The sequence below is a fragment of the Chionomys nivalis genome, chromosome 3 (assembly GCF_950005125.1).
Source record: "Chionomys nivalis chromosome 3, mChiNiv1.1, whole genome shotgun sequence".
Lineage (NCBI taxonomy): Eukaryota > Metazoa > Chordata > Mammalia > Rodentia > Cricetidae > Chionomys > Chionomys nivalis.
The window spans coordinates 96,779,112-96,804,401 of record NC_080088.1 but is presented as its reverse complement, the minus strand read 5'-3'; the positions used below and the strand labels follow the sequence as shown (position 1 = coordinate 96,804,401).

General features: G+C 51.1%; 1 protein-coding gene across 1 annotated transcript in view; it reads right to left on the bottom strand.

Moving 5' to 3' along the window:
- LOC130871393 (mucin-12-like) overlaps positions 1 to 25,290 on the bottom strand; it is a 52,659-nt gene that overhangs the window by 14,665 nt on the left and 12,704 nt on the right. Inside the window, exons 4-7 of the mRNA XM_057764731.1 lie at positions 6,025 to 6,540; positions 4,556 to 4,695; positions 1,854 to 3,262; positions 494 to 1,169 (exon numbers count right to left, since the gene is read on the bottom strand). Of these exons, the coding sequence (XP_057620714.1) occupies positions 494 to 1,169; positions 1,854 to 3,262; positions 4,556 to 4,695; positions 6,025 to 6,540 (2,741 nt within the window). The remainder of the gene's footprint in view (positions 1 to 493; positions 1,170 to 1,853; positions 3,263 to 4,555; positions 4,696 to 6,024; positions 6,541 to 25,290) is intronic.

Here is a 25,290-nt window from a genome sequence, read left to right as displayed (position 1 = left end):
AAGTATACGGGGTCTCAGGAGGGACCAGCGTCCCTGTGGAAATTGAGCCGGTTGGGGAGGGTGTTGATTCCTGGGTGAACACCGTGCCCCGTGACTCAGCTGGTTGAGTTGCAAGTGTTGAAACCGGGGTCCTGGTGTAGGCTGTAGATGGCTCCTTCACAGCTGCGGTGGAGGAGGTCCCAGGGGGTCCGGCTGTTCCTGTGGACACTGGGCCGCTTAGGGATGTGGTAGGTTCCTGAGTGTGAAGGGTTGTTCCAGAGTTCTCTGGAGCTGGAGCTGTTTGTGTGGATATGGCGCTGCGCAGGGATGTGGTAGACGCCTCAGTCAGCGCTGCTGTGTGGGTGACGGCGGGAGGTACAGCAGTGTCTGGGGACGCGGAGCTGCCCGACCAGGTTGTAGACTTGTGAGTGAGCCCTGTTGCGGAGGTTTCGCTTGGCTGGGTGGCATGTGTTGTCCTCGGGGTCCTGGAGGATACTGTAGATGCCTCACTCACGGCTGAGGTGTGGGCGACCTCGGAAGCTGCCGCGGTTTCTGGTGAACTTGAGGGGGCTGTGAAGACTGTGGATGCCTGAGTGAAAACTCTTGGTGATGTCTCAGGTGCCTGAGTTGTCTGTGTGGACGTTGGGCCACGTGGGGAGGCTGCAGACTCCTCAGTGACAGCTGAGGTGTAGGAGGTCCCAGGAGTCCCAGCTGTTTCTGCGGGCATTGTGCTGGCTGTGGCTGGCAAGACTGTAGATTGCTGAGCGAAGACCGTTGTTGTCGGGGAGGTCTGAGTCGTGGGAGCGGCTTCTGAGGAAACTGGGCCGCCTTGGGAGGCTGTAGGTGCTTCAGATCGGGCTGTGGGGTGAGCAGTTTCAGCCGGTACCGTGGTTTCTGGGGACGTGGGGCTGCCAGAGACGGTCGTAGCTTCCAGAGTGAAGACAGTTCCTGGGAAGGACCCTGTGGCTCGAGAGCCTTGCGTTGAAGTCGAGCTGCTGCTGGAGGCTGTAGGGGCCTCAGGTTGGACTGTGGTGAGGAGGCTCTCAGGGGGTACAGAAGCAGTTTGTGTGGAAATGGAGTTGCTCTGGGGAGCTGTAGACCCGTGACTGAAGACTGTTGTCCGGGCTGTGTCAGTTGCTTGCGTTGCTTGGGTAGACACCGGGCCACTGGGGAACGTGGTGGGTTCTTCTCTGGGGGGTGTAGGGTAGGAGGTCTCCGGAGTTCCAGTGGGTACCGCGGAAACTGAGTTTGTTGGGAAGGTTGTAGATTCCTGATTGGAGACTGTTGTTTTGGACGGCTCGGTGGTCTGAGTTCCACCTGTTGAAGTGTGCTGGCTTCGGGAGGTGGTTGGCGCTTCACTCAGGACCGAAGTGAAGGGCGTCTCAGCAGGCAGGGCCGTTGCTGGGGAAACTGAGCTGCTTGGAGAGATCGGAGATTCCTGAGTGGAGACGGCGGTTTGCAAGGTACCGGTGGGTTGAGGTGAATCGGTGGAGGTTGTGCTTCTTGGGGAGGTTGTGGATACCTCAGGCAGAGCTGTGGAGCGCGAGGTGTCGGGAGGGACGACTGTTTCTGGGGAACCTGAGCTGTCCGTGGAGGTCGTAGACTCCTGTGTGAACTCTGTTTGGGAGGTTTCCCTTGGCTGGGTTGCATGTGTTGAAACTGAGCTGCTTGGGGAGGTTGTAGGTACCCCAGTTTGCCCTGTTGTGCGGGAGCTCGCAGGAGGTTGCGAGGTTTCTGTGGAAGCTGAGTTTCTTGGGAAAGTTGTTGGTTCCTGAGTGAACCCTGTTTTCCACGTTTGAGCCGCCTGAGTGGCCTGGGCTGATACTGGGGTCCGTGGGTGTGTGGTAGAGGCCTCCCTTAATCTTGAAGTATACGGGGTCTCAGGAGGGACCAGCGTCCCTGTGGAAATTGAGCCGGTTGGGGAGGGTGTTGATTCCTGGGTGAACACCGTGCCCCGTGACTCAGCTGGTTGAGTTGCAAGTGTTGAAACCGGGGTCCTGGTGTAGGCTGTAGATGGCTCCTTCACAGCTGCGGTGGAGGAGGTCCCAGGGGGTCCGGCTGTTCCTGTGGACACTGGGCCGCTTAGGGATGTGGTAGGTTCCTGAGTGTGAAGGGTTGTTCCAGAGTTCTCTGGAGCTGGAGCTGTTTGTGTGGATATGGCGCTGCGCAGGGATGTGGTAGACGCCTCAGTCAGCGCTGCTGTGTGGGTGACGGCGGGAGGTACAGCAGTGTCTGGGGACGCGGAGCTGCCCGACCAGGTTGTAGACTTGTGAGTGAGCCCTGTTGCGGAGGTTTCGCTTGGCTGGGTGGCATGTGTTGTCCTCGGGGTCCTGGAGGATACTGTAGATGCCTCACTCACGGCTGAGGTGTGGGCGACCTCGGAAGCTGCCGCGGTTTCTGGTGAACTTGAGGGGGCTGTGAAGACTGTGGATGCCTGAGTGAAAACTCTTGGTGATGTCTCAGGTGCCTGAGTTGTCTGTGTGGACGTTGGGCCACGTGGGGAGGCTGCAGACTCCTCAGTGACAGCTGAGGTGTAGGAGGTCCAAGGAGTCCCAGCTGTTTCTGCGGGCATTGTGCTGGCTGTGGCTGGCAAGACTGTAGATTGCTGAGCGAAGACCGTTGTTGTCGGGGAGGTCTGAGTCGTGGGAGCGGCTTCTGAGGAAACTGGGCCGCCTTGCGAGGCTGTAGGTGCTTCAGATCGGGCTGTGGGGTGAGCAGTTTCACCCGGTACTGTGGTTTCTGGGGACGTGGGGCTGCCAGAGACGGTCGTAGCTTCCAGAGTGAAGACAGTTCCTTGGAAGGACTCTGTGGCTCGAGAGCCTTGCGTTGAAGTCGAGCTGCTGCTGGAGGCTGTAGGGGCCTCAGGTTGGACTGTGGTGAGGAGGCTCTCAGGGGGTACAGAAGCAGTTTGTGTGGAAATGGAGTTGCTCTGGGGAGCTGTAGACCCGTGACTGAAGACTGTTGTCCGGGCTGTGTCAGTTGCTTGCGTTGCTTGGGTAGACACCGGGCCACTGGGGAACGTGGTGGGTTCTTCTCTGGGGGGTGTAGGGTAGGAGGTCTCCGGAGTTCCAGTGGGTACCGCGGAAACTGAGTTTGTTGGGAAGGTTGTAGATTCCTGATTGGAGACTGTTGTTTTGGACGGCTCGGTGGTCTGAGATCCACCTGTTGAAGTGTGCTGGCTTCGGGAGGTGGTTGGCGCTTCACTCAGGACCGAAGTGAAGGGCGTCTCAGCAGGCAGGGCCGTTGCTGGGGAAACTGAGCTGCTTGGAGAGATCGGAGATTCCTGAGTGGAGACGGCGGTTTGCAAGGTACCGGAGGGTTGAGGTGAATCGGTGGAGGTTGTGCTTCTTGGGGAGGTTGTGGATACCTCAGGCAGAGCTGTGGAGCGCGAGGTGTCGGGAGGGACGACTGTTTCTGGGGAACCTGAGCTGTCCGTGGAGGTCGTAGACTCCTGTGTGAACTCTGTTTGGGAGGTTTCCCTTGGCTGGGTTGCATGTGTTGAAACTGAGCTGCTTGGGGAGGTTGTAGGTACCCCAGTTTGCCCTGTTGTGCGGGAGCTCGCAGGAGGTTGCGAGGTTTCTGTGGAAGCTGAGTTTCTTGGGAAAGTTGTTGGTTCCTGAGTGAACCCTGTTTTCCACGTTTGAGCCGCCTGAGTGGCCTGGGCTGATACTGGGGTCCGTGGGTGTGTGGTAGAGGCCTCCCTTAATCTTGAAGTATACGGGGTCTCAGGAGGGACCAGCGTCCCTGTGGAAATTGAGCCGGTTGGGGAGGGTGTTGATTCCTGGGTGAACACCGTGCCCCGTGACTCAGCTGGTTGAGTTGCAAGTGTTGAAACCGGGGTCCTGGTGTAGGCTGTAGATGGCTCCTTCACAGCTGCGGTGGAGGAGGTCCCAGGGGGTCCGGCTGTTCCTGTGGACACTGGGCCGCTTAGGGATGTGGTAGGTTCCTGAGTGTGAAGGGTTGTTCCAGAGTTCTCTGGAGCTGGAGCTGTTTGTGTGGATATGGCGCTGCGCAGGGATGTGGTAGACGCCTCAGTCAGCGCTGCTGTGTGGGTGACGGCGGGAGGTACAGCAGTGTCTGGGGACGCGGAGCTGCCCGACCAGGTTGTAGACTTGTGAGTGAGCCCTGTTGCGGAGGTTTCGCTTGGCTGGGTGGCATGTGTTGTCCTCGGGGTCCTGGAGGATACTGTAGATGCCTCACTCACGGCTGAGGTGTGGGCGACCTCGGAAGCTGCCGCGGTTTCTGGTGAACTTGAGGGGGCTGTGAAGACTGTGGATGCCTGAGTGAAAACTCTTGGTGATGTCTCAGGTGCCTGAGTTGTCTGTGTGGACGTTGGGCCACGTGGGGAGGCTGCAGACTCCTCAGTGACAGCTGAGGTGTAGGAGGTCCCAGGAGTCCCAGCTGTTTCTGCGGGCATTGTGCTGGCTGTGGCTGGCAAGACTGTAGATTGCTGAGCGAAGACCGTTGTTGTCGGGGAGGTCTGAGTCGTGGGAGCGGCTTCTGAGGAAACTGGGCCGCCTTGGGAGGCTGTAGGTGCTTCAGATCGGGCTGTGGGGTGAGCAGTTTCAGCCGGTACCGTGGTTTCTGGGGACGTGGGGCTGCCAGAGACGGTCGTAGCTTCCAGAGTGAAGACAGTTCCTGGGAAGGACCCTGTGGCTCGAGAGCCTTGCGTTGAAGTCGAGCTGCTGCTGGAGGCTGTAGGGGCCTCAGGTTGGACTGTGGTGAGGAGGCTCTCAGGGGGTACAGAAGCAGTTTGTGTGGAAATGGAGTTGCTCTGGGGAGCTGTAGACCCGTGACTGAAGACTGTTGTCCGGGCTGTGTCAGTTGCTTGCGTTGCTTGGGTAGACACCGGGCCACTGGGGAACGTGGTGGGTTCTTCTCTGGGGGGTGTAGGGTAGGAGGTCTCCGGAGTTCCAGTGGGTACCGCGGAAACTGAGTTTGTTGGGAAGGTTGTAGATTCCTGATTGGAGACTGTTGTTTTGGACGGCTCGGTGGTCTGAGTTCCACCTGTTGAAGTGTGCTGGCTTCGGGAGGTGGTTGGCGCTTCACTCAGGACCGAAGTGAAGGGCGTCTCAGCAGGCAGGGCCGTTGCTGGGGAAACTGAGCTGCTTGGAGAGATCGGAGATTCCTGAGTGGAGACGGCGGTTTGCAAGGTACCGGAGGGTTGAGGTGAATCGGTGGAGGTTGTGCTTCTTGGGGAGGTTGTGGATACCTCAGGCAGAGCTGTGGAGCGCGAGGTGTCGGGAGGGACGACTGTTTCTGGGGAACCTGAGCTGTCCGTGGAGGTCGTAGACTCCTGTGTGAACTCTGTTTGGGAGGTTTCCCTTGGCTGGGTTGCATGTGTTGAAACTGAGCTGCTTGGGGAGGTTGTAGGTACCCCAGTTTGCCCTGTTGTGCGGGAGCTCGCAGGAGGTTGCGAGGTTTCTGTGGAAGCTGAGTTTCTTGGGAAAGTTGTTGGTTCCTGAGTGAACCCTGTTTTCCACGTTTGAGCCGCCTGAGTGGCCTGGGCTGATACTGGGGTCCGTGGGTGTGTGGTAGAGGCCTCCCTTAATCTTGAAGTATACGGGGTCTCAGGAGGGACCAGCGTCCCTGTGGAAATTGAGCCGGTTGGGGAGGGTGTTGATTCCTGGGTGAACACCGTGCCCCGTGACTCAGCTGGTTGAGTTGCAAGTGTTGAAACCGGGGTCCTGGTGTAGGCTGTAGATGGCTCCTTCACAGCTGCGGTGGAGGAGGTCCCAGGGGGTCCGGCTGTTCCTGTGGACACTGGGCCGCTTAGGGATGTGGTAGGTTCCTGAGTGTGAAGGGTTGTTCCAGAGTTCTCTGGAGCTGGAGCTGTTTGTGTGGATATGGCGCTGCGCAGGGATGTGGTAGACGCCTCAGTCAGCGCTGCTGTGTGGGTGACGGCGGGAGGTACAGCAGTGTCTGGGGACGCGGAGCTGCCCGACCAGGTTGTAGACTTGTGAGTGAGCCCTGTTGCGGAGGTTTCGCTTGGCTGGGTGGCATGTGTTGTCCTCGGGGTCCTGGAGGATACTGTAGATGCCTCACTCACGGCTGAGGTGTAGGCGACCTCGGAAGCTGCCGCGGTTTCTGGTGAACTTGAGGGGGCTGTGAAGACTGTGGATGCCTGAGTGAAAACTCTTGGTGATGTCTCAGGTGCCTGAGTTGTCTGTGTGGACGTTGGGCCACGTGGGGAGGCTGCAGACTCCTCAGTGACAGCTGAGGTGTAGGAGGTCCCAGGAGTCCCAGCTGTTTCTGCGGGCATTGTGCTGGCTGTGGCTGGCAAGACTGTAGATTGCTGAGCGAAGACCGTTGTTGTCGGGGAGGTCTGAGTCGTGGGAGCGGCTTCTGAGGAAACTGGGCCGCCTTGGGAGGCTGTAGGTGCTTCAGATCGGGCTGTGGGGTGAGCAGTTTCAGCCGGTACCGTGGTTTCTGGGGACGTGGGGCTGCCAGAGACGGTCGTAGCTTCCAGAGTGAAGACAGTTCCTGGGAAGGACCCTGTGGCTCGAGAGCCTTGCGTTGAAGTCGAGCTGCTGCTGGAGGCTGTAGGGGCCTCAGGTTGGACTGTGGTGAGGAGGCTCTCAGGGGGTACAGAAGCAGTTTGTGTGGAAATGGAGTTGCTCTGGGGGGCTGTAGACCCGTGACTGAAGACTGTTGTCCGGGCTGTGTCAGTTGCTTGCGTTACCTGTGTTGTGTTCGAAGTAACTGGGCCATGTGTTAATGTGGTAGAATCTTCTGTCAGAGCTGAAGTGTAATTGATTTCACTATTTACATCTGTTTTAGTGGTAATTGCCCTGGTTGATAATGTTATAATTTTTGTAGTGAAGGCTGTTTTCCTGGTTTCACTTGGTCCATTTAAATGCGTTGTAGACGGACTTGTTAGGGATGTGGTTGAAGGTTCAGTCAGGATAAACATGTCAGTAACATTGGTAGGTACAGCAGTTTCTGTGGAAACTGACCTGGTTTTCAAGGTTGTAGATTCCTTCAGGAAGACTGCTGTTTCGGATATATCATTTTGTGTATTTGCGTGCTCTGAAATTGGGGTATTTTGCGAAGCTGTTGGTGTCTCACTTATAAAAGTGGTTTGGAAGGTGCCAGCAGATACATCTGATTTCAGGGAAATCCAGCTGTTTAGTGAGGTCGTGGAAGCCTCCTCCACTGGGTTTGTGCTGTGGGAGGTCTCAGGCTTTACAGATGTTTCTGTAAAAATTAAGTCGCTTGTGATTGTCGTAGATTCCCGAGTGAAGACTAGTTTAGAGGTCTCATTGGACTGAGTTGCATATTTCGAATTTGGGCTGCTTGGGGATGTTGTAGATTGCTCAGATTGGGATGTGGTCTGGTTGATCTTTGCTGGTACAGCTGTTAATGCGGGAATTGACGGGGTTGTGAAGATTGTTGTTTCCTTAGTGAAGACTCCTGGGGAATTCTCAGTGCCTTGGGTTGCTTGTGTCCAACTAAGGTTACTCGGGGAGGTTGTAGATGCCTCAGTCAGAGCTGAGGTTCCGGAAGTTTCAGGAGGTACAGCAGTTTCTGTTGCAGTTGAGGCACTCTGGAAAGTTGTCGATTCCCAAGTGAAGGCTGTTTTGGGGGTTGTCTCAGTTGCTTGAGTTGCTAGTTTTGAAATCAAGCTGCTTTGGGGGGTTTTCAATGCCTCAGTCTGTCCTGTCATGGGCGAGGTGTCAGGAGGGACTACATCTTCTGTGGAAACTGAGCTGCTTGGGAAGGTTCTAGACACCTGAGTGGAGACTGTTGTTTGCCAGGATTCAGCAACTTGAGTTGCATGTTTTGAACTTGAGTTGCTTGGGGGTGTTGTCGATTCCTGAATCCGGTCTATGGTGTTGGAGCTTTTGGAAGGTCCAACTGTGTCTGTCAAAATTGAACTTTCTTGGAAGATTTCATCTTCTGTAATGAGGACTATTGACTCGGAAATTCCAGGGTTTGGAGCTGTGTGGGTTGCTAGGACTGTGTTTTGAGAGATTTCCCTTGTCGTTGATGTGGATCTTTGGGTGCTTTGTTTAGGTGTTGATCCTTCATCTGGGGCTATACTTTGGGAATTCCCAGTTGTCACTGGCACGGGTCTTGAACTTGAGCTTTCTACTTCAGTGGTTAGTCCCTCTCCCAGGACTGTAGTCTGAGAGCCTTTGGTGGTCACGGACGTGTTTGCCGAGCTGTTTGTGGATTTGGTTGTGACTGTTTCTATTGTTTGTTTGCGCCCAGCAGACACTGTTTTGTGTGCTGAATTTGTGGGGCTTGACAAGGTCGCATATCCATACACACCAGATTGTATAGCCGAGTAGCCCGTGGTTGATGCTGCTGCTTTTTCTCGTCCTTGGTTTGATTTACCGATCATTAATGCTATAGTTTGAAAGAAATCAGAGAAGAAGTGGTGCTTGCTCAATTTCTTATCAGTTTTTCCTGTTATTCCTGAGGAAGGGATGGGAACTAGCTATGTCTCCCACAGAACTGAAGCTGGACCTTCCTCCCCGGTGTGTAGAAATTGACCTGTAACCTGTAAACTTGACCAAATAGCCAATAATCCTGCATACCTCTTTTTCTCTTCCGAGCAACATAATAGCTTATCAAGTAGTGACTGTGTCACAAGATAATTTATGATGGGTTTGTAGTATGGTATGGGCATGCGACGAACCCTTGTGGATTACCTAAAGCCACATTTATTCATCTCAACCAGAATTTCCCACATTCTCCTTCCTCATTGCATGGGGCTAAGGTCATTGCCTCTGGTGCTCTGGCCATAATTCTCTCAGGGCCAGGCACATCCCTTTGGCTTTACGCTTTCTCTCACCTTATAGGTCACACCTGCCTTATGGCCTCTGGCTTATGGGTAGCCTACCCACCCCCCTTACCTATTGTTTACTTTGCATATGTGCACCAGCCATTTCCACAAATGTAGAAGGTACTGGAGAGCTGATGGAGTCAGTCAACTCCATGGGCAATTCTCTGTGTCCTTTCTCTCTAGGCACACCCACACAGGGGCATACCACCCTTTGGGAAAATGCTGCCAGTCCTGCAGGCCATTCTGCCATCCTCACTGCCTCCAGCAATAGGCTCCTTCTCCACTCTCAGCCCCGCCTCCCACTTTTGGGCTCTATCTGTACTGAAGTAGCAGAGTTCAGAGTTTCCTGTGATCTCATGACTGGAGGGCTCGCAGCACCTTCTCAGGCAGGCCATACCACTGCGCAGGTGGCACCATTTCTATGTCCTGACGGTGGCTGATCTTCACCATCAGCGTGACTGGGTCCAGAATCACCTAGAAACACGCTTTCATGTCTAACTTTGAGAGAGTTTCCAGAGAATTTTAGCTCAGGAGGGAAAGCCTACCTTGAGTATGAGTGACGCCATCCATCTGGGCTGGGATCTCTTACGATCCTATGCTTAGGTAAGTATTTAGTCATAGCAACAAGAAATGTAGCTAGGGGCTCTGGACATTTCTTAGTCAGCAAAATGCTTGCAGTGTGAGCATGAAGACATAAGTTTGGATCCTCACTATCTACATGAAAAGCCAGGTAGTACATGCCCATGATTCCAACACTGGGGAGGCAGAGACGGGATACTAAGAGCTGTACAATCTAGCTGAAAGAGCAAGCTCTATGTGGAATGAGAGACCCTGTCTCAAAAGAGAAAGTGGGAAGTCATTGAAGATCTCTATGTCAATCTGTGCCTTTCACAGGCATGAGCATGTGCACACACACACACACATAAAGATTATCTGATATAGATGGGAATATAATAGCTGATTTTCATACATCTACCTAAGAACAGGCTGGAGAATAGGCTTGGTGGTAGGAACTTTACCTACAATCCCCCAGTGAGGGGCTGGGGTGTGGCTCAGTGGTAGAGCCCCTGCCTAGAATCCCCCAGTGAGGGGCTGGGGTGTGGCTCAGTGGTAGAGCCCCTGCCTAGAATCCCCCAGTGAGGGCCTGGGGTGTGGCTCAGTGGTAGAGCCCCTGCCTAGAATCCCCCAGTGAGGGCCTGGGGTGTGGCTCAGTGGTAGAGCCCCTGCCTAGGATCCCCAGTGAGAGGCTGGTGCTGGTGCTGGGGTTCAATGGTAGAGCACTTGTCTACCATAAATGAAGCCCTAGATTCAATCCCCAGTACTCTAAATAAATAAATAAATAAATAAAACAAAACCTCAAAAGGGAAAGGAAAGGAAAAACAGTCTTTCCATCTTTTCCCTGAGTTGATGATTTATGATTTTTAATTCCTAAAACCTTAGGCATTATGGCTCCTCTGCCTGCATTACAGCGATTGGCCCTTTGCTGGTTAACATCCTCCAATGTTCTGCAAAGTACAAAATCCAAAAGCGTGAACCAGGACCCAGTGGCCACACAGTCCTGCGCCCTCAGTCTTGGTACAACTCTCACCTCTCTCTCTGACGGTCTCTCTCAGGACCCTGTGAAAACAGTGCTGCCTGTGATGACAGAGAACACCTCTCTTCAGTTGGCTGTTAGGGCCTCAGAGCTGACAAAGATGTCTGTGTGACTGGAGCCATTTTGGAAGACCGCAATTGCTCTGTCTCTATTCACATAGGTTTAAGGGAGGAGGTAATACTTAAGCTATTGTGTTTCCCTTCTGCATAAAAAAGATTAAAAAGGAGTTTCTTAGTATATTCATGAAGTTTACTGGACTTTTTACTTTGGGACAAGGTACCATTATTGCTGTGACAAGTCAAACAATAAAAAGGATTTAAGTGTAGTTTATGGCTGTTTTTCCTAACTGACTCACAAAGAATGCATAAAGGTGGGGAGAGGTGGTTTTTACTGAGAACCAGCCCTCCACCTCTCAGGAGAGGCTGTGCAAATCAAGCTCACTGACTTCCTTCCAGCCTAAGGAATGCCTTTGTCTGAGTAAATGTTGTCACCACAGGGGTCCATGCAAGGGGCTCAAAGTTCATGTTCTTTTTTTTTTTAAATTATTTAAATTTTTTTATTCATTTTACATACCAACCACAGTTCCGCCTCCTTCCCCTCCACCCACTCCCTCTTCCCCAAAACCCAGCCCCCATCCACTCCCCAGAAAGGGTAAAGGGCTAATCTCCAAAATATATAAAGAACTCAAGAAACTAGACATCAAAATACCAAATAACCCAATTAAAAAGGGGGGTAGAGATCTAAAAAGAGAATTCACAACAGAAGAATCTCAAATGGCTGAAAGACACTTAAGGAAATACTCAATATCCTTAGCCATCAGAGATTTAGCCATCAAAATGACTCTGAGATTCCATCTGACACCTGTCAGAATGGTTATTTTCTAAAACATGGATGACAACTTATGTTGGAGAGGATGTGGGGTAAGGGGAACACCCCTGCATTACTGGTGGGAGTACAAACTGGTACAGATCCTTTGGTTATCAGTATGGCGATATCTCGGAAAATTGGGACTCAATCTACTTCAAAACCCAGAAGTACCACTTTTTTTAAGTCATTGTCTTCTTTTAAGACAGCATCTCAGGGTTGGAAAGATGACTCAGTGGTTAAGAGCACTGATTGTTCTTCCAAAGAATCTGGGTTCAATTCCCAGTACCTACAGGGTAACTCACAGTGTGTAACTCCAGTTCCAGGAGACCCAAATCATCTTCTGGCCTCCCTAGGTGCCAGGTGATCACAGACATACATTACATACAGGCAAAACATGCAAAAAAAATAGATAACTTTTGCCAGGCAAGGCCAGCCTGGTCTACAGAACAAGTTCCAGGACAGTCGAGGTTATACAGATAGACTCTGTCTCAAAAAACAAACAAACAAACAAACAAACAAATCAGAGTCTCACAGTGCAACCCAGTCTCAACCCAGGCTGGCCTCAAACTCAAGATTCTCCTACCTTGGACTCCCAAATGCTGGGATTTCAGGCATGCGCCACCATGCAGTGCTGGGAGTGCAGCGTATGCCACCATGCAATGCTGGGAATGCAGGAACGTGCCACCACACAGTGCTGGGAATGCAGGTGTACACCATGCAGTGCTAGAAATGCAACCTGCTCTATTAACTGAGCCACATCCTCAGCCCTGCTGCACAAATTTCTTATAAGACTGCCTCAGACAAGCAGGAGAGAAACTAGGCTTCCTCTCTCTCCAGTGCGGTCAAACTATAAATAAAACCCATTTCCCTCATCAATTTCTATTTCCCACAATCTTTTAAAATACAGGAGAAATATCAAGTGCTCCTTTGTTGCTTGTTTGTTGGTTTCTGTTTTTTCTCTTTTTGGGGCGGGGGGTTTACTGATTTTTGACACAGGATTTCTAGTCGCGTGGGCTGGATTCAAACTTGTTTGTAGCTAAGAATGGCCTTGAACTTCTGCTCTTCCCCTCCCTCTCCGGAGGGTAGCCTTCCAAAAGCGCACCACCACGCTAGATTTAAGCAGTGCTGGGGATCGAACCCAGGACCTCGTGCATGCTAGGCAAGCATTCTCCCAGCTGAGCTTTGTCCCCAAGCCCTAATCATCCTGCCTTCTCCCTCATTCACTATGGGGATGCTTGGACTGCCTCTCACCCCCTTTCTCCAGTCAGACTCCTCCCTGCTGGAGCTTTTCTCACTCCCTCAGAGAAGAGACAAGGGATGAGGCCATAGTGTGAAAAGATTCGGGCTCTCCCTGGCCTGGCTTCTGAGAGGTGGCTACATCCAAACAGGAGGCGGGGCAGGAAAGGCGTCCTCCTAAGGTCAACTCCAAGGTTCAGGGTGCTGCACTAGGAAGGTAGTCAAAGCACCCTCCCGTGTGTGTGTGTGTGTGTGTGTGTGTGTGTGTGTGTGTGTGTGTGTATGTGAAGGGGTGCCTGTGTGTGTTCCTGTATGTATAGGGCATGTTAGCTTGTGTATGTGTCTGTGGAGCCCAGAGGTCAAAGGTCAGATGACTTCCTCTACTGTTCCCCCACCTTGTTTTATCTTAAAACAGGGTCTCCCTGAAAATGGGGCTCATTGACTCAGCTAGACTGCCTGGCCAGCGAGCACCCACAACACCAGGGTTACTACAGGGATTTAGGGGACAACGCCTGGCTGCAAAAGCATATTTCTCCTCCAGAGAAACGCAAGCAACCAAGAAGCTTCTGGGAGTGAGAAAAGTAAATAAACCTTGCCAGGAAACAAAGCCTGCGGCAAAGCAAGTGACATGGTGGTAGAAAACGATCCTCACTGGCAGCCAGGCTTGGCAACACAGTCCTGTAACCTAAGAACTCGGGAGGTGGAGGAAGGAGGATCAGGAGTTTAAGATCCTTCTTCGGTTACATAGCAAACTCGAGGCAAGCTTGGGTTTCAGGAACCCAGGCCTCAAAACAAACAAACAAACAAGTAGGGGTGGGGAGATAGCTCAGTCCCTGCTGGGTGAGGACATGAGTTGAGCCCCAGAGTCTGTGTTGAATAAATAAAGGCGGGGGGGGGGGGGGGGGGGGAGGGGCTTACGCTTTTTAACCCCAGCTCTATGGAAATTGAGACACGTTGATCTCTGAGGCTTCCTGGCCAGGCAGTCCAGCCAAGTTAGGGAGACCCAGGTCAGTAGAGACCCCTCTCAGAGAGCAGCATGAGAGCTGGGGAGATGGCTCAGAGATAAGAGCACCTGTCTTTCCAGAGGGCCTGAGTTCGGCTCCCAGCACTCACATTGGGTGGCTCAGAACACTCAAGGTTGACTCTCTCTCTGCATGCTGCAATGATGGTGGCCATTCTTTCGGTGTCAAATGCACGTCTAAGGAGTAACTTGAAGCCAGCAGTGGTGGTGCACGCCTTTAATCCCAATACTCGGGAGACAGAGGAAGGTAGATCTCTAAATTCAAGGCCAGCCTGGTCTACAAAGTGAGTACCAGGACAGTGAGGGCTACCATTTTCACGATGTCATCTGTAGTCACTGTTAGAAGGCCAACTGATGCCCGTATGAAAGGTTTTATTCTGAAATGTGTAGGGCTTCATCACTCACTGTTGTGAAAGGTCAGGACACATGCTGAGAAAGGACAAATGGCAACTTCACGGTTCTCCAGAGGATGCAGGAGAAAGCAGCCAGTAAAACATATACTTCCAGAACCGTTTGCGACAGCACACATTTACAGCATTTGAGAGAGCCAAGGAGTGGCACCATGGGTTGAGGCTAGCCTGGGCTACACAGCGTTGCAGAGCAAGGTCCTCGGGTGACTGTATCTAATCTGCTAACACACCCTCACAAAAGGAATCGGCCAGGGTCCCAGACCACATGGAAAGCGGAAACTGAGCTGAGCACCGGCACCCATTTTTCTCTGCTTCCGGACCGCTGACTTCATTTGACTGGTCTCCTCACACTCCGGTCACCGTGTCTTCCAACCACAGTGGACCATAACGTCAACCTGTGAACCAAATCCACCCTGCCCTCCTTAAGTGGCTTTGTCAGATGTCTGTCAAAACGATAAGAAACGTAATTAACACAGAAAACTTTATTCACAGAGCTTCACAGAGGTCATTGCTCATGTGGGGTTGGGGAGGTTTTGGAAACACAGTCATTCCAGGGGTCACCCACACTCCTATCAGTAAGCCTGGCAGATGAGAGTGAACTCATGTTTGTTCATTTCTCCCCAGAAAGTAACACAACACCAAAGCATGAAGATCACAAGTTCAAGGGTAACCTGGGCTACATAGCAACACGTACGGGGCTAGTGAGAAGGTTCAAGGGTAACCTGGGCTACATATTGACATATGCAGAGCTAGTGAGAGGGTTCAGTGGGCAAAGGCTCCAGGCACGAATCTGAGGACCTGAGTTTCACCCCACGGACCCAAGTGGTAGAAGGACCCACTGACTCCCTAGAGTTGTCCTCTGATGCCTACAGGCCTATTGTGACACACAGATTCCTAGCTTCAAAAATTACACAGAAGTCAACTGTCCACAGAATAAATGTAAACACATATTCAGAAATAGAGTAAAATATTAACTCTTTGAGTGGTACATTTGAGAGAGATAGCCTTTCTTTTGTTCTAAATTCTCCACGGTGAAGATAGAATGTTATAATTTTTACTTATATTCATTATTACTTTTCAACATAGGGTTTTATGAGGTAAGGCTAGTCTTGAACTCCTAACCTTTCAACCTCACTCTCCCAAGTGCTGAAATCACAACTGTGTTTTTATCACATCGGGTTTTAATTTTTTTGTCTGTTTGCTTTTGTTTTGTCTTGTTTGTTTTTTGTTGGATTTTGTGGTTGTTTTTGAGACAGGGTCTCAGGTAGCCTAAGTTAATCCTCTTGTCATGAGAACTGGACTCACAGGTACACACCACCACATCTGGCAAATGTTTATACTTTTTTTTTTTTTTGGATACACACACACACGCACAGGGTCTCACTATGTAGCTCTAGCTGCTGTCCTGGAACTAGCTCTTGTAGACCAGGCTGTCCTCAAACTCACAGAGATCCACCTGCCTCTGCCTCCTGAGTGCTGGGATTAAAGATGCATGCCACCACACCTGATGTTGTTTTGTTTTTGAAAGAAGTCTCACATTGTGGCCCTGCTAGCTTCAAACTCTGGGTGATCCCCCTGCCTCAGCCTCCATAGCACTGGGGTTACCGATGAGAGCCATCACATCTCTTTACCTTTTTGTCCATCGCCCCTGCAGCTCTCCGAACTCCCACAGAGCTGAGAATGGAACTCAGCATCACGCGTGGACTCAACAAGCCCCTGCATTGCTCCCCACATTGCGATCAGCAGACCACAGTAAGCGGCAGACTTTCAGAGGAGAGAGGGTGTGTGAAATGCCTCTCCTCTGAGAGTCTGGGAGAAATTACACACTGCTGGAATTCCTTAGACATTTGTGGACAACACAATCAAACTGACCGCACACTCTGACGCCAGCCAGCTGTGCTACCAAGCAAGAAATGTTTGCTTTGCTTTGATTTTTTAAAGGTCTTGCTATGTAGTCCAGATCTGTTTTGAACTCACAATCCTCCTGCCTCAGCCTCCAACATGCTAGGATTACAGACATATACCACCATATTGACCTAGCTTATTTCTTATTCTATTTAACATTATGATGTGGTATCTCAAGAAGCACACAGAGTACCTTCGTGCTCAGTTTACGTTTTTTCTTTCTTCATTGTGTATATATGGATTCTTCCTTTAAAAGACCAATGTAAGATTGAGACCTAGCTCATGCCTGGAATCCCGCTGCTTGGGAAACTGAGGCCTATCGGTGCTCTGTGTTGCATGAGACATCAAAGACAGAAGGTCCCTCCAAGATGAATTCAAGCCTGTGTGGCAGCGGGGATGCCCAGCCTCCATGGACTGAACCCCAAACAGCTGTGCAAAGGTGTATTTATTCATTGTCACCCAAAAGTTGGTTTGGGGGTAACACAAGCTCTACATACCAAACTCCTGATCTAATCTATTTGTTTTGTGAAGGAAACCATCACGCCCCTGCAACCTCAGTTTAACATCGCACCCTTGAAACCTCAATCCTTATTGTGCACTATTTGCCGGACCCAATAATGCAAGATGCTCCAGGTTTGCCAGGCCCATCTTGTGACTAAGACATGCAAAGAAGCTAAAACTCCTTCAGGAAAACACTCTGTACATCACAGAACCCAGTCACTGTTTTCCTCCACTGATTTCTTCAAGATCTAGTACTTCTAAAAAACAGCAGTCTCTTTCTAATGTTTACCCTTGATACAAAGACTCTACTAGATACAAAGACTCTACTAGATACAAAGACTCTACTAGATACAATGACTCTACTAGATACAAAGACTCTACTAGATACAAAGACTCTGCTAGATACAATGACTCTGTAGATTCCCACCACAGAGACCAGAGGACTTCAAGTATGAAGCCAACCTGGGCTACAGAGTGAATTCCAGGGCAACCTGGGCTATGTAGTAAGACATTGCCTAAAAGGAAGGAAGGAAGGAAGGAAGGAAGGAAGGAAGGAAGGAAGGAAGGAAGGAAGGAAGGAAAGAAGGAAAGAAGGAAAGAAGGAAAGAAGGAAAGAAGGAAAGAAGGAAGGAAGAAGGAAAAACATAAATGAAGGAAAAAAGATAGAAGTAAAGAACAAAGAGAGAGAAAGGAAGAAGGATGTAAAAAGAAAGAAAGCAGAAAAACAGGACTGGGAAGATGGTTCGGTGGGTAAGGAGTGTTTTGTGTAAGCACGAGGAGCCGAATTTAAATCCCCAGTACCCATGTAAAGCCAGGTGAAGGGATGTCAATGTCACCATGGGGACTGAGGAGACAGGCAGGTTCCTGGGGCTCATGGGCCAGCCAAGCCAATCAACACAGCAATCTCTAGGTTCAGTAAAGAAACCCTGTCTCATGAACCAGGCTAGCCATTTCTGTAGGTTTTCCTCCAATGTCCCTGACCCCCGGGGCCCCTACAACCCCTCCTTCCCCTCCTCAGAAGGACTCTCCAAGCTCACCATCTTTGAATTGGATGAAGGTTCTCTGCTGACAACTGGGGTAATCATCAATCTGACCACAGGGGATGGCCAGCTCAGGCTATGCATCCACTGCTTCCAGCATCTTAGCTGGAGCCATCCTTGTAGACTTCCTTGCATCAGGCTCTACCTTGGCTCACTGGAACTCACAGAGTCTGAACCAACAGCCAGGGAGCCTACATGGGACTGACTGAGGCCTTCTGCATATATGTGACAGTTACGTAGCTTGGTCTACTTGTGGGACTCCTGGCAAGGGGAGCAGGGCTGTCCCTGGTGCTTTGGCTGCTCTTAAGAATCCAGTCCTCGTGCTGGATTGTCTGAATACAGGGGTGGTGGTTCATCTTATGGCAGATTGATACGCCATGCTTTGCTGGCCATGGGAGTCCTGCCCTTTCTGAGCAAAGAGGGGGGATGTGGAGGGATGGAGGAAGGGAGAGAGAGGAGAGGAGGGAAGGGGCTGAGGTTGGGATGTAAAATAAATGGATAAATTAATAAAAAAATAGTAAAGAAAGAAAAAGAAAAAAGAAAGAAGAGAGATGGGGGAGAGAAAGAAAGAAGGAAAGGAAGAAACCCTGTCTCAAACAATAAGGCAGAGATGCGACTAAGGAAGATGTCTGAAGCCAACCTCTGGCCTCCACACATGTTGGCACAGGTGACTGTACCCGCACACACCCGTGAATCCAGCACACACACGTACCCCCGTGAACAAATGTTCCGCACTAGAAGGCACCTTGGGAGGAGAGGTTTGAAGAATGCCATGACACATGACATTCTCCTCCCACCTCCAAAACACACTCATGCCTGTAGGGCAGTGAGGAACGGAGATCCCCAAAGCAAATGCCCTGGAAAGGCAGCAGCAGCGGGTGCAGCCCCGGTAGTCTGTGAACGGGGAGGACTCGGGGCCTCTAGGGCCAGCCTGGTCACAGCTGTGGCTTTGTGCTATGCAGTGAACCTGTCTGGGCATCCGTTTCACACTGAAAAGTGGAGAAAGTGACTGCTATGATCACTCTGCTCATCTGGAATATTCTAGTATGCTCTAAAATTGTAGTGACAATGGGGTGAGCTTTGACCAGTTGTCACAGATGCATCCTCTCTCCTGCCATGCATGTGCTCAATGGTGTGGGCCTCACTTCTCTTTTCCCTCCTCCTCTTCCTCCTCGTCTTCCTCCTGTGTAACACAAACTGTCATACCCAAGGATGACCCTGAGCTCCTGATCTTCTGCCTCCATCTCCCCAGTACTGGGATTGCAGGCTTGTTCCTCTAACCTCTGGTTTGTATAGTACCAGGCCTTGAACCCATGGCTTCCTGTATGCTAGGCAGGCACTCTATCAACTGAGCCATATCCTCATCCTGGTATTCCTTTTCTGTAAGATCCTCCATATCTCACACTTGTGATGGAGAATGAGACAGACCACACTCTCTTTCCTTCCTCTGCAAACACCCATGGCAAGAAGACGACTTCCTCATTTTCTCTTGTCAGCAGGTAGTGTCTCCCTGGGCCGTGCCTACCACCTTCTTCAAGCCAGAGCCTCCTGCCTGCTGCTGGCAGTCTGGCTCACTGAGCAGTGCATCCCCCTTCCCGTGTGTCTTAGCTGGGCTTACTATGACTGTGATGAAGCTCGAGGCCCGAAAAGGACGTTGGGACTTCCACACCACTGCCTATCACAGAAAGGAGTCAGGGCAGGAACTCAAGCAGGGACAGAACCTGGAGGCAGGGGCTGATGCAGAGGCCAGAGGAGTGCGTCTTACTGGCTTGCTCATCATGTCTTGCCCGGTCTGCTTTCTCCTAGAACCCAGGACCAACAGCCTAGGGATGGCCCCACCCACAGTAGACTGAGCCCTCCTACATCAATCACTAATTAAGAAAACGCCTTCCAGCTGGATCTTATAGGAACGTTTTCTCAATTGAGGTTCCCTCCTCAAATGACTTTCGCTTGGGTTAAGATGGCAGAACTATTCAGCACACCATGAGGTGTGACCGGGTCGTGACCTAGGGGAGCCGTGGCTGTGATCTTCTGTGGCTGTGATCTTCTGTGGCTGTGATCTTTGCAGGTGTGATTATGTTCAAGGACCTCAAGGTCAGATTTAGGGTTGGCCTGAAATCCAAACAGTGCTGCCTTTGTGAGAGGCCCCTATTGCTATCTCATTAAAATGCCCTGTAAACTTTTTATGTGATCTGCCTTGCCCAGGACACCTGCCCAGGCAGAGCTGGAGGACATTTGGCCTGTGCAGGATACAGACAAGAGGAGATTGGAGTGATGCTGTCGTGAGCTGAAGTCTGTCAGACACCTGAGCAGCTGGAAGAAGCATGTTCTCGAGAAGCTTTTGAGGGGCTCGCACCCCAGTACCTTCATTTTAAATTTCTGCCCTCCACAACTGAAAAGAATAAACGCCTGTTGTTTTTAAATCACCAGCGTGGGGTCATTTGTTAACAGCAGTCACAAGAGAACGAGACTGACAAAAATATGGGTTCTGAGGCTAAAGGGCTCTGGTTCAAATCCTGGCTCCCCTACTTGAAAGACGGGTGACCTCAAAGAAATCATGAAGCCCTCTGGGTCTCGGTGTTCCCATGGATGAAAACAGAAAGTACCAGAACCTTCTCTTAAGGTCAATATGGAAGTTTAATGAAGGTGAACGTGGTGGTTCAGGATCGTGATTTCAGCTGCCTGGGAGGCTGAGGCATGAGGATCACAAGTTCAAGGCCCACCTAGGCAACTTAGCAGGAACCTGTCTCAAAATAAAAAAAGAAAAGAATTCTGGGGCTGTGGCTCAGTGACAGAGCATTTGTCTCCCACACAAGAGGTCATAGGTTCAATTCCGAGGACCACAAAAGAGGGGCCAGCAAGATGGCTCCAAGGGTGCTTGCCACCAAGCCTGTCCAGCACCTACATGACAGGAGAGAACTGGCTTTCACAAGCCCATGGCATCTGTGCCCACAACCACATAAATAAATATAGTGGCAAAGTTAAAGGGAGAAAGGAGAGCGTGAGCTGAGCCCCAGCATCCATCTCCCTCTGCTTCCTGACTATAGTTGCCATGTGACAGCCTCCTCACGCCCCCTGCTGCCATGCCGTCCTGCCATGCTGGGCTGTGTCCCGCCAAACTGCACGCCTTTCTCAAGTGGCCTTCTCCCTTCGATTCTGTCACAGGCAGAATAAAAAGTGGCTAAGGTACTGTATTAACACTGAGACTCCTGGGGACCGGTTAGCTTCTCTAGCCTCCTGGGAACTGAGTCTTCATGTGACTAGCTGGGTTTCCCACACTGCTCCTCAGCAACAACCGTGACCTCTCCCCAGGACGGTGGCAGCCTTTGTGCCCCCCCACATCACCACCTCCTGAGTCCTGTCCCCGCCCCCAGGAGCCTGAGTGTCAGATCGGGTGGTGGCTCTTTCTGTACTGTTCCCATCTCATTAAATGTCCTGTAAACGTTTTATTCATCCTGCCTGGTCCCAAGTGCCTGCCCTAGAGAAACTGGTCCTTGGCGGCAGTATTTGCTCTGTGAGGGGTTTATGGTGCATTGTACAAAATGGCACTTCCTCCCCATCATCTTCTGCAAGTCTCAAAGGTTGCCTCTTTGGCGTAAGCAAATCTTTTATCTCCCCCACTCCCACACTATTTTTCCCATTTTTACCCCAATTGGTTTCTTCTGTTTCTATCCATTTTTAAATCCTGTTACATACTATTCTATATTATAGCTACATTGTGTGTGTGCCTGATAAGGGGTGAGCACACGCCATGGGGTACTTGGCGGTCGAAGGACAGCTCTGAGGAGTCAGTTCTCTTCTTCCTCCTTTGTTTGGGTTCGAGGACTTGAACTCAGTTCCTCAAGGGTGACAGGTGCCTTATTCATTGTGTCAATTTTCCAGGACCCCTGGTTTTTTTGTTCATTTATTTGTTTATGACACAGAGTCTCATGTATTTGAAGCTGGATTTGAACTCTCTATATAGCTAAGGATGACCTGGAACTTCTGATCCTCCTGTCTCGACCTCCTAGGTATTAGGATTACAAGCGTGAACCACAGTGCTGGTGACGGAACCCGAAACTTTGTACTTCCTAGGCAAACATTCTCCCCTCTTCCTTTTAATTAATTAATTAACATATTTATTTATTTTGGTTTTTTTGAAACAGGATTTCTCTGTATATCAGCTCTGGCTGTCCTGGAACTCACTCTGTAGACCAGGCTGGCCTCAAACACACAGAGATCCACCTGTCTCTGCCTCCCAAGGGGTGGGATTATAGGTGTGCACCACCACTGCCTAGCTAACTTTTTAAAAATTATTTTACTGAGTTACATATGGTTGTTTTCATATAAAACAGGATTTTGACCTCAGAATCCTGATCCACTACCCTCGATATCCTCAGTGTTTGCCTGCCTGCCGCACTGTGATCAGTTCTTCTCACATGTGTAAGCGACCATCCCTTCATTTTTCCTCTTCCTGTCTGAATGGAAGACCTCTGGTCCCTTCAGACTCCTGCCCCTGTCCCACCAGGACGACACTTTGTCCCTTGGCCTCCTGTCACCCAGGAACACCCCTCCCCTTATTGTGAGCTTCGCATCCATGAAACACTCAAGCGGATTCTGTTTCCATGTGTGCGAGAGAGACAGGGTCTCTTGCATCCCAGGATATTCCCTAACTTCACAGGTAGCTGAGGATTACCTGGGACAGCTTCACACAGGACCCACAATCACTCTAAACTCAGCAGGTACAGAGAGAAGATTGTGAATCCCGGAAAACAGGCTTCTGCCATCGCAGGCACTGTGGGCTCTAGGACTAACCGTGCTGGCGCCCTGGGGATCACCAACAAGTTGAGCTTTAGTTTCTAGCAGGCTGGGTACCCAGTTGGGCCTCCACAGACCTCTGCAGCCTGGATACCTGGCGGGAGCTGTCCACTGCTCTGCTCAGCCCACAGCGCTTCCTCTGGTGTGTGAAAGTCTAGCCCTGTCGCTCCCAAACCCTCCTGTGCCACCCTGCCTCTCCTATCAAGATCTCACTCTACCTGGTGTATGGTCTCTTACCTTCTAGAGCATCCCTATGCATTGTTTCCCCTCCATACCCATGTGTCCAAAACTCCAGGGAACAGACAGGAGAGAAAGCTACAGTTGCTGCTTGGGGTCCTGAACTTGACCTCTGGAGTTCTTCCTGAGCAACCAGCCTGGGTTCCCAGGGGTCGAAAGGACATGAGTGAAGAAGACCAAGGTCCCCCAGAGGGAGGAAGGGCAGGGGCACAAATTGTGTCAGATGAGTGGGACTGTGCTATTTGCTCTGTGGCCCCTGGGAAATTACACACCCTCTCTGAACTTCTGTCTCTCCATCCCTCCTGACATCTTTACACAATCCCTCTTTCATGAACCACAGGCACTACCCTCAGGGAAGTATCTTGGGAAATGATAGAGTCCTCGGCCAGTGAGGTGGTTGGGTATATAATCAGATCTATGTTTCTGGGTGACTATTTTCCTGATCTCATGTATCCCTGACTGATTTTAATAGCTTTGAAAAGTATTAGCATTTTAATTTTTTATTCTTCCCAATATATTACATTTGGACCACAGTTTCCCCTCCCTATGCTCCCCCCCAGTCTTTCCCTCCCCACCTCCTTTCTCCCAAAGATCCGTCCCTCTCCATGTTCCTTCAGAAAAGAGTAGACCTCCCAGGGTCATCAACCAAGCATGGAATAATATGCTTCAATAATACCAGGCACATGCCACCATATCAAGGATGAATGCCAAGGAGTCTCGTTGAGTCCCAGCTGGCCTCCAACTCAACACGCGGCTAAGGTTAACCTTGAACTCCTGATCCTTCTGCCTCTACCTCTCAAGTGCTAGGATTGCAGGGTTATGGCGCCATGTCTGGTTCACACGGTGCTGGGGCTAGAATCCAGGATTTTGTGCATACTAAGCAGGGACTCTACCCGCTGAGCCCCAGCCAGCCATTATGGTTATTTTTGAGACAGGGTCACTCTGTTGTCTAGGCTGGCCTTGAACTCACGATCTTCTTCCTCCCAGATACTAGGATCACAGGCTTATACCACCTTCCCCTGCTTGCTGTTGACACTTACAGGTGATGGATGTCTACCTGGCTCCCTTGTATGCCAATGGGCTCACACGTCACCTTCTGCATCAAAGTTTAAGTACTTGAAGGACAGGGTGAATTGGTCAGCTGTGGTCTGGGCTTGCAGACTGCTTTCATCATCATCACCACCACCATCATCATCATCATCATCATCATCATCACCACATCATCATCACTCCCCTCGGAGAGCTACGTCCCAGGCTCCACTGAGAGCAATGAACACCAACCTCCTCCTAATGTGCATCTCTCTCTCTTCTTGACATAAGACCCCAAAACTGATGTGTCTGATATCAAGGCACCTTCACAGTGGCCCCAAACCCATGCAGTTCACCCCATAGTTGTTTCCCTCCCGCTCTGATCCCCAAATCATAGCAAAGTGTGGAAGAGGAGGACAACAAGGATGGCAACCTCTGAAGGGCTGAGTTCCTGGCCAGGGTCCTGAACTTACTCTGTGGATTATCTGAGAAATGAGCCATAAGGCTCTAGACGCGTCCAGCCCCAGATGAGTGTATGGCTAGGGATGTTCTCCTTCCTCTTAGCCTTCAGCTCAAGGCCTCCTCCTCCCATCTGCATCCTTAGTCCCCCCACACATCCTGGCACCCTGGTCCCCTGGGGCTCCTTTATGCTTCAGGAGGAATCGGGAAATCTCTCTGTGCCTGAGAGACATCAGCCTCTGATCAGTTGCATCCTAGAAATGGTTATGATAGCCCCAAAGAGGAGCACCCCCGCACCCGCATGCACCCAGAGCCGAGATCTCCCCACTCAGTCCCTCAGCCAAGTCAAGAGTGGAAGACAAACCAGGAGTGCGGCGTGTGTCTGTAATCCAGCACTCAGGAAGCTGCGGCAGGAGGAGTACCCTGAGGAGAGACTAGCCTGGACTCCATGGGGAGACCTTGTCATACAGAGCAAAATAAAAACACAGCAAAGGAGCATGGGGGAAATGCCATTCCTTCCCCAGAACCGCTGTGGTTGATGTGGTTGGAGAGAACCAGCTCCTAAAAGCTGTCCGCTGACTTCCACACAGCGTCTGGAAAGGTTAGAAAGGCCTGGCCTCTGAGCAGACGTAGCCCCACATGTAGGGGACAATGCAGTGACCGCTAAGTCACCAAAGATCCCCTTTCTCCTGCAAGGAATGGCTGAAGAGCAAGAGAGATGGATTTCAGCCAACCCTCCACAGGCCAGGGACTGTGCCTCAGGCCATTTTCTCTGCACCTGCAGACATCTTCCGGGGCCTCTTAGCACCCCAAAGGCAGAAGGAGGACCTCACACATATTTCTAACCCTTTCACAGACCCTTCCCCTAGAAAGGGAAGCCAGACATCTCCAGCCCTGCCCAAAGCCCCGGTACACCAGGCTGGGTGTCACTCACCCGGAGCTGCTGAAGAGGTGGGCGCCCAGAGCTGGAGAACCAGCAGCAGGATCCAGGTCACCAGCATCTCCCAGGGAGAGGCCCCAGGCCATAAGAGTTTTTCTCCTCAAGAGGTCCAAAAACTGAGAGCCCTGCACAAGTGGAGCTCTTATAAAAAGGACCTTGGGGGAGGATGGTGTCTGGCCCGGGGTGGGGATGACTATGGTTTGGTGGTGGGGGCGGGAGGGGGTGACCACAGGGAGTTGGCTAAAGGGTAGCCTTGTTCTCCCCCTTAACTCCAGGTGTGTTGACTGTCCCAAGCAACAGTCAACGGAAGTGAGAATCACTGGCTGGGTGGGGCAAGACAGGTAGAACAGACCCAGAAGCTGAGGTGTTGAGGTTCTGAAAAGAGTAGCCAAGAGGTGGACGCCAAGTAACACAAAGGTGTGGTAACTACCGACGGAAGAATGCCTGGATCCCAGAGAGGGACCGTCTCAAAGACGCCAGGGTA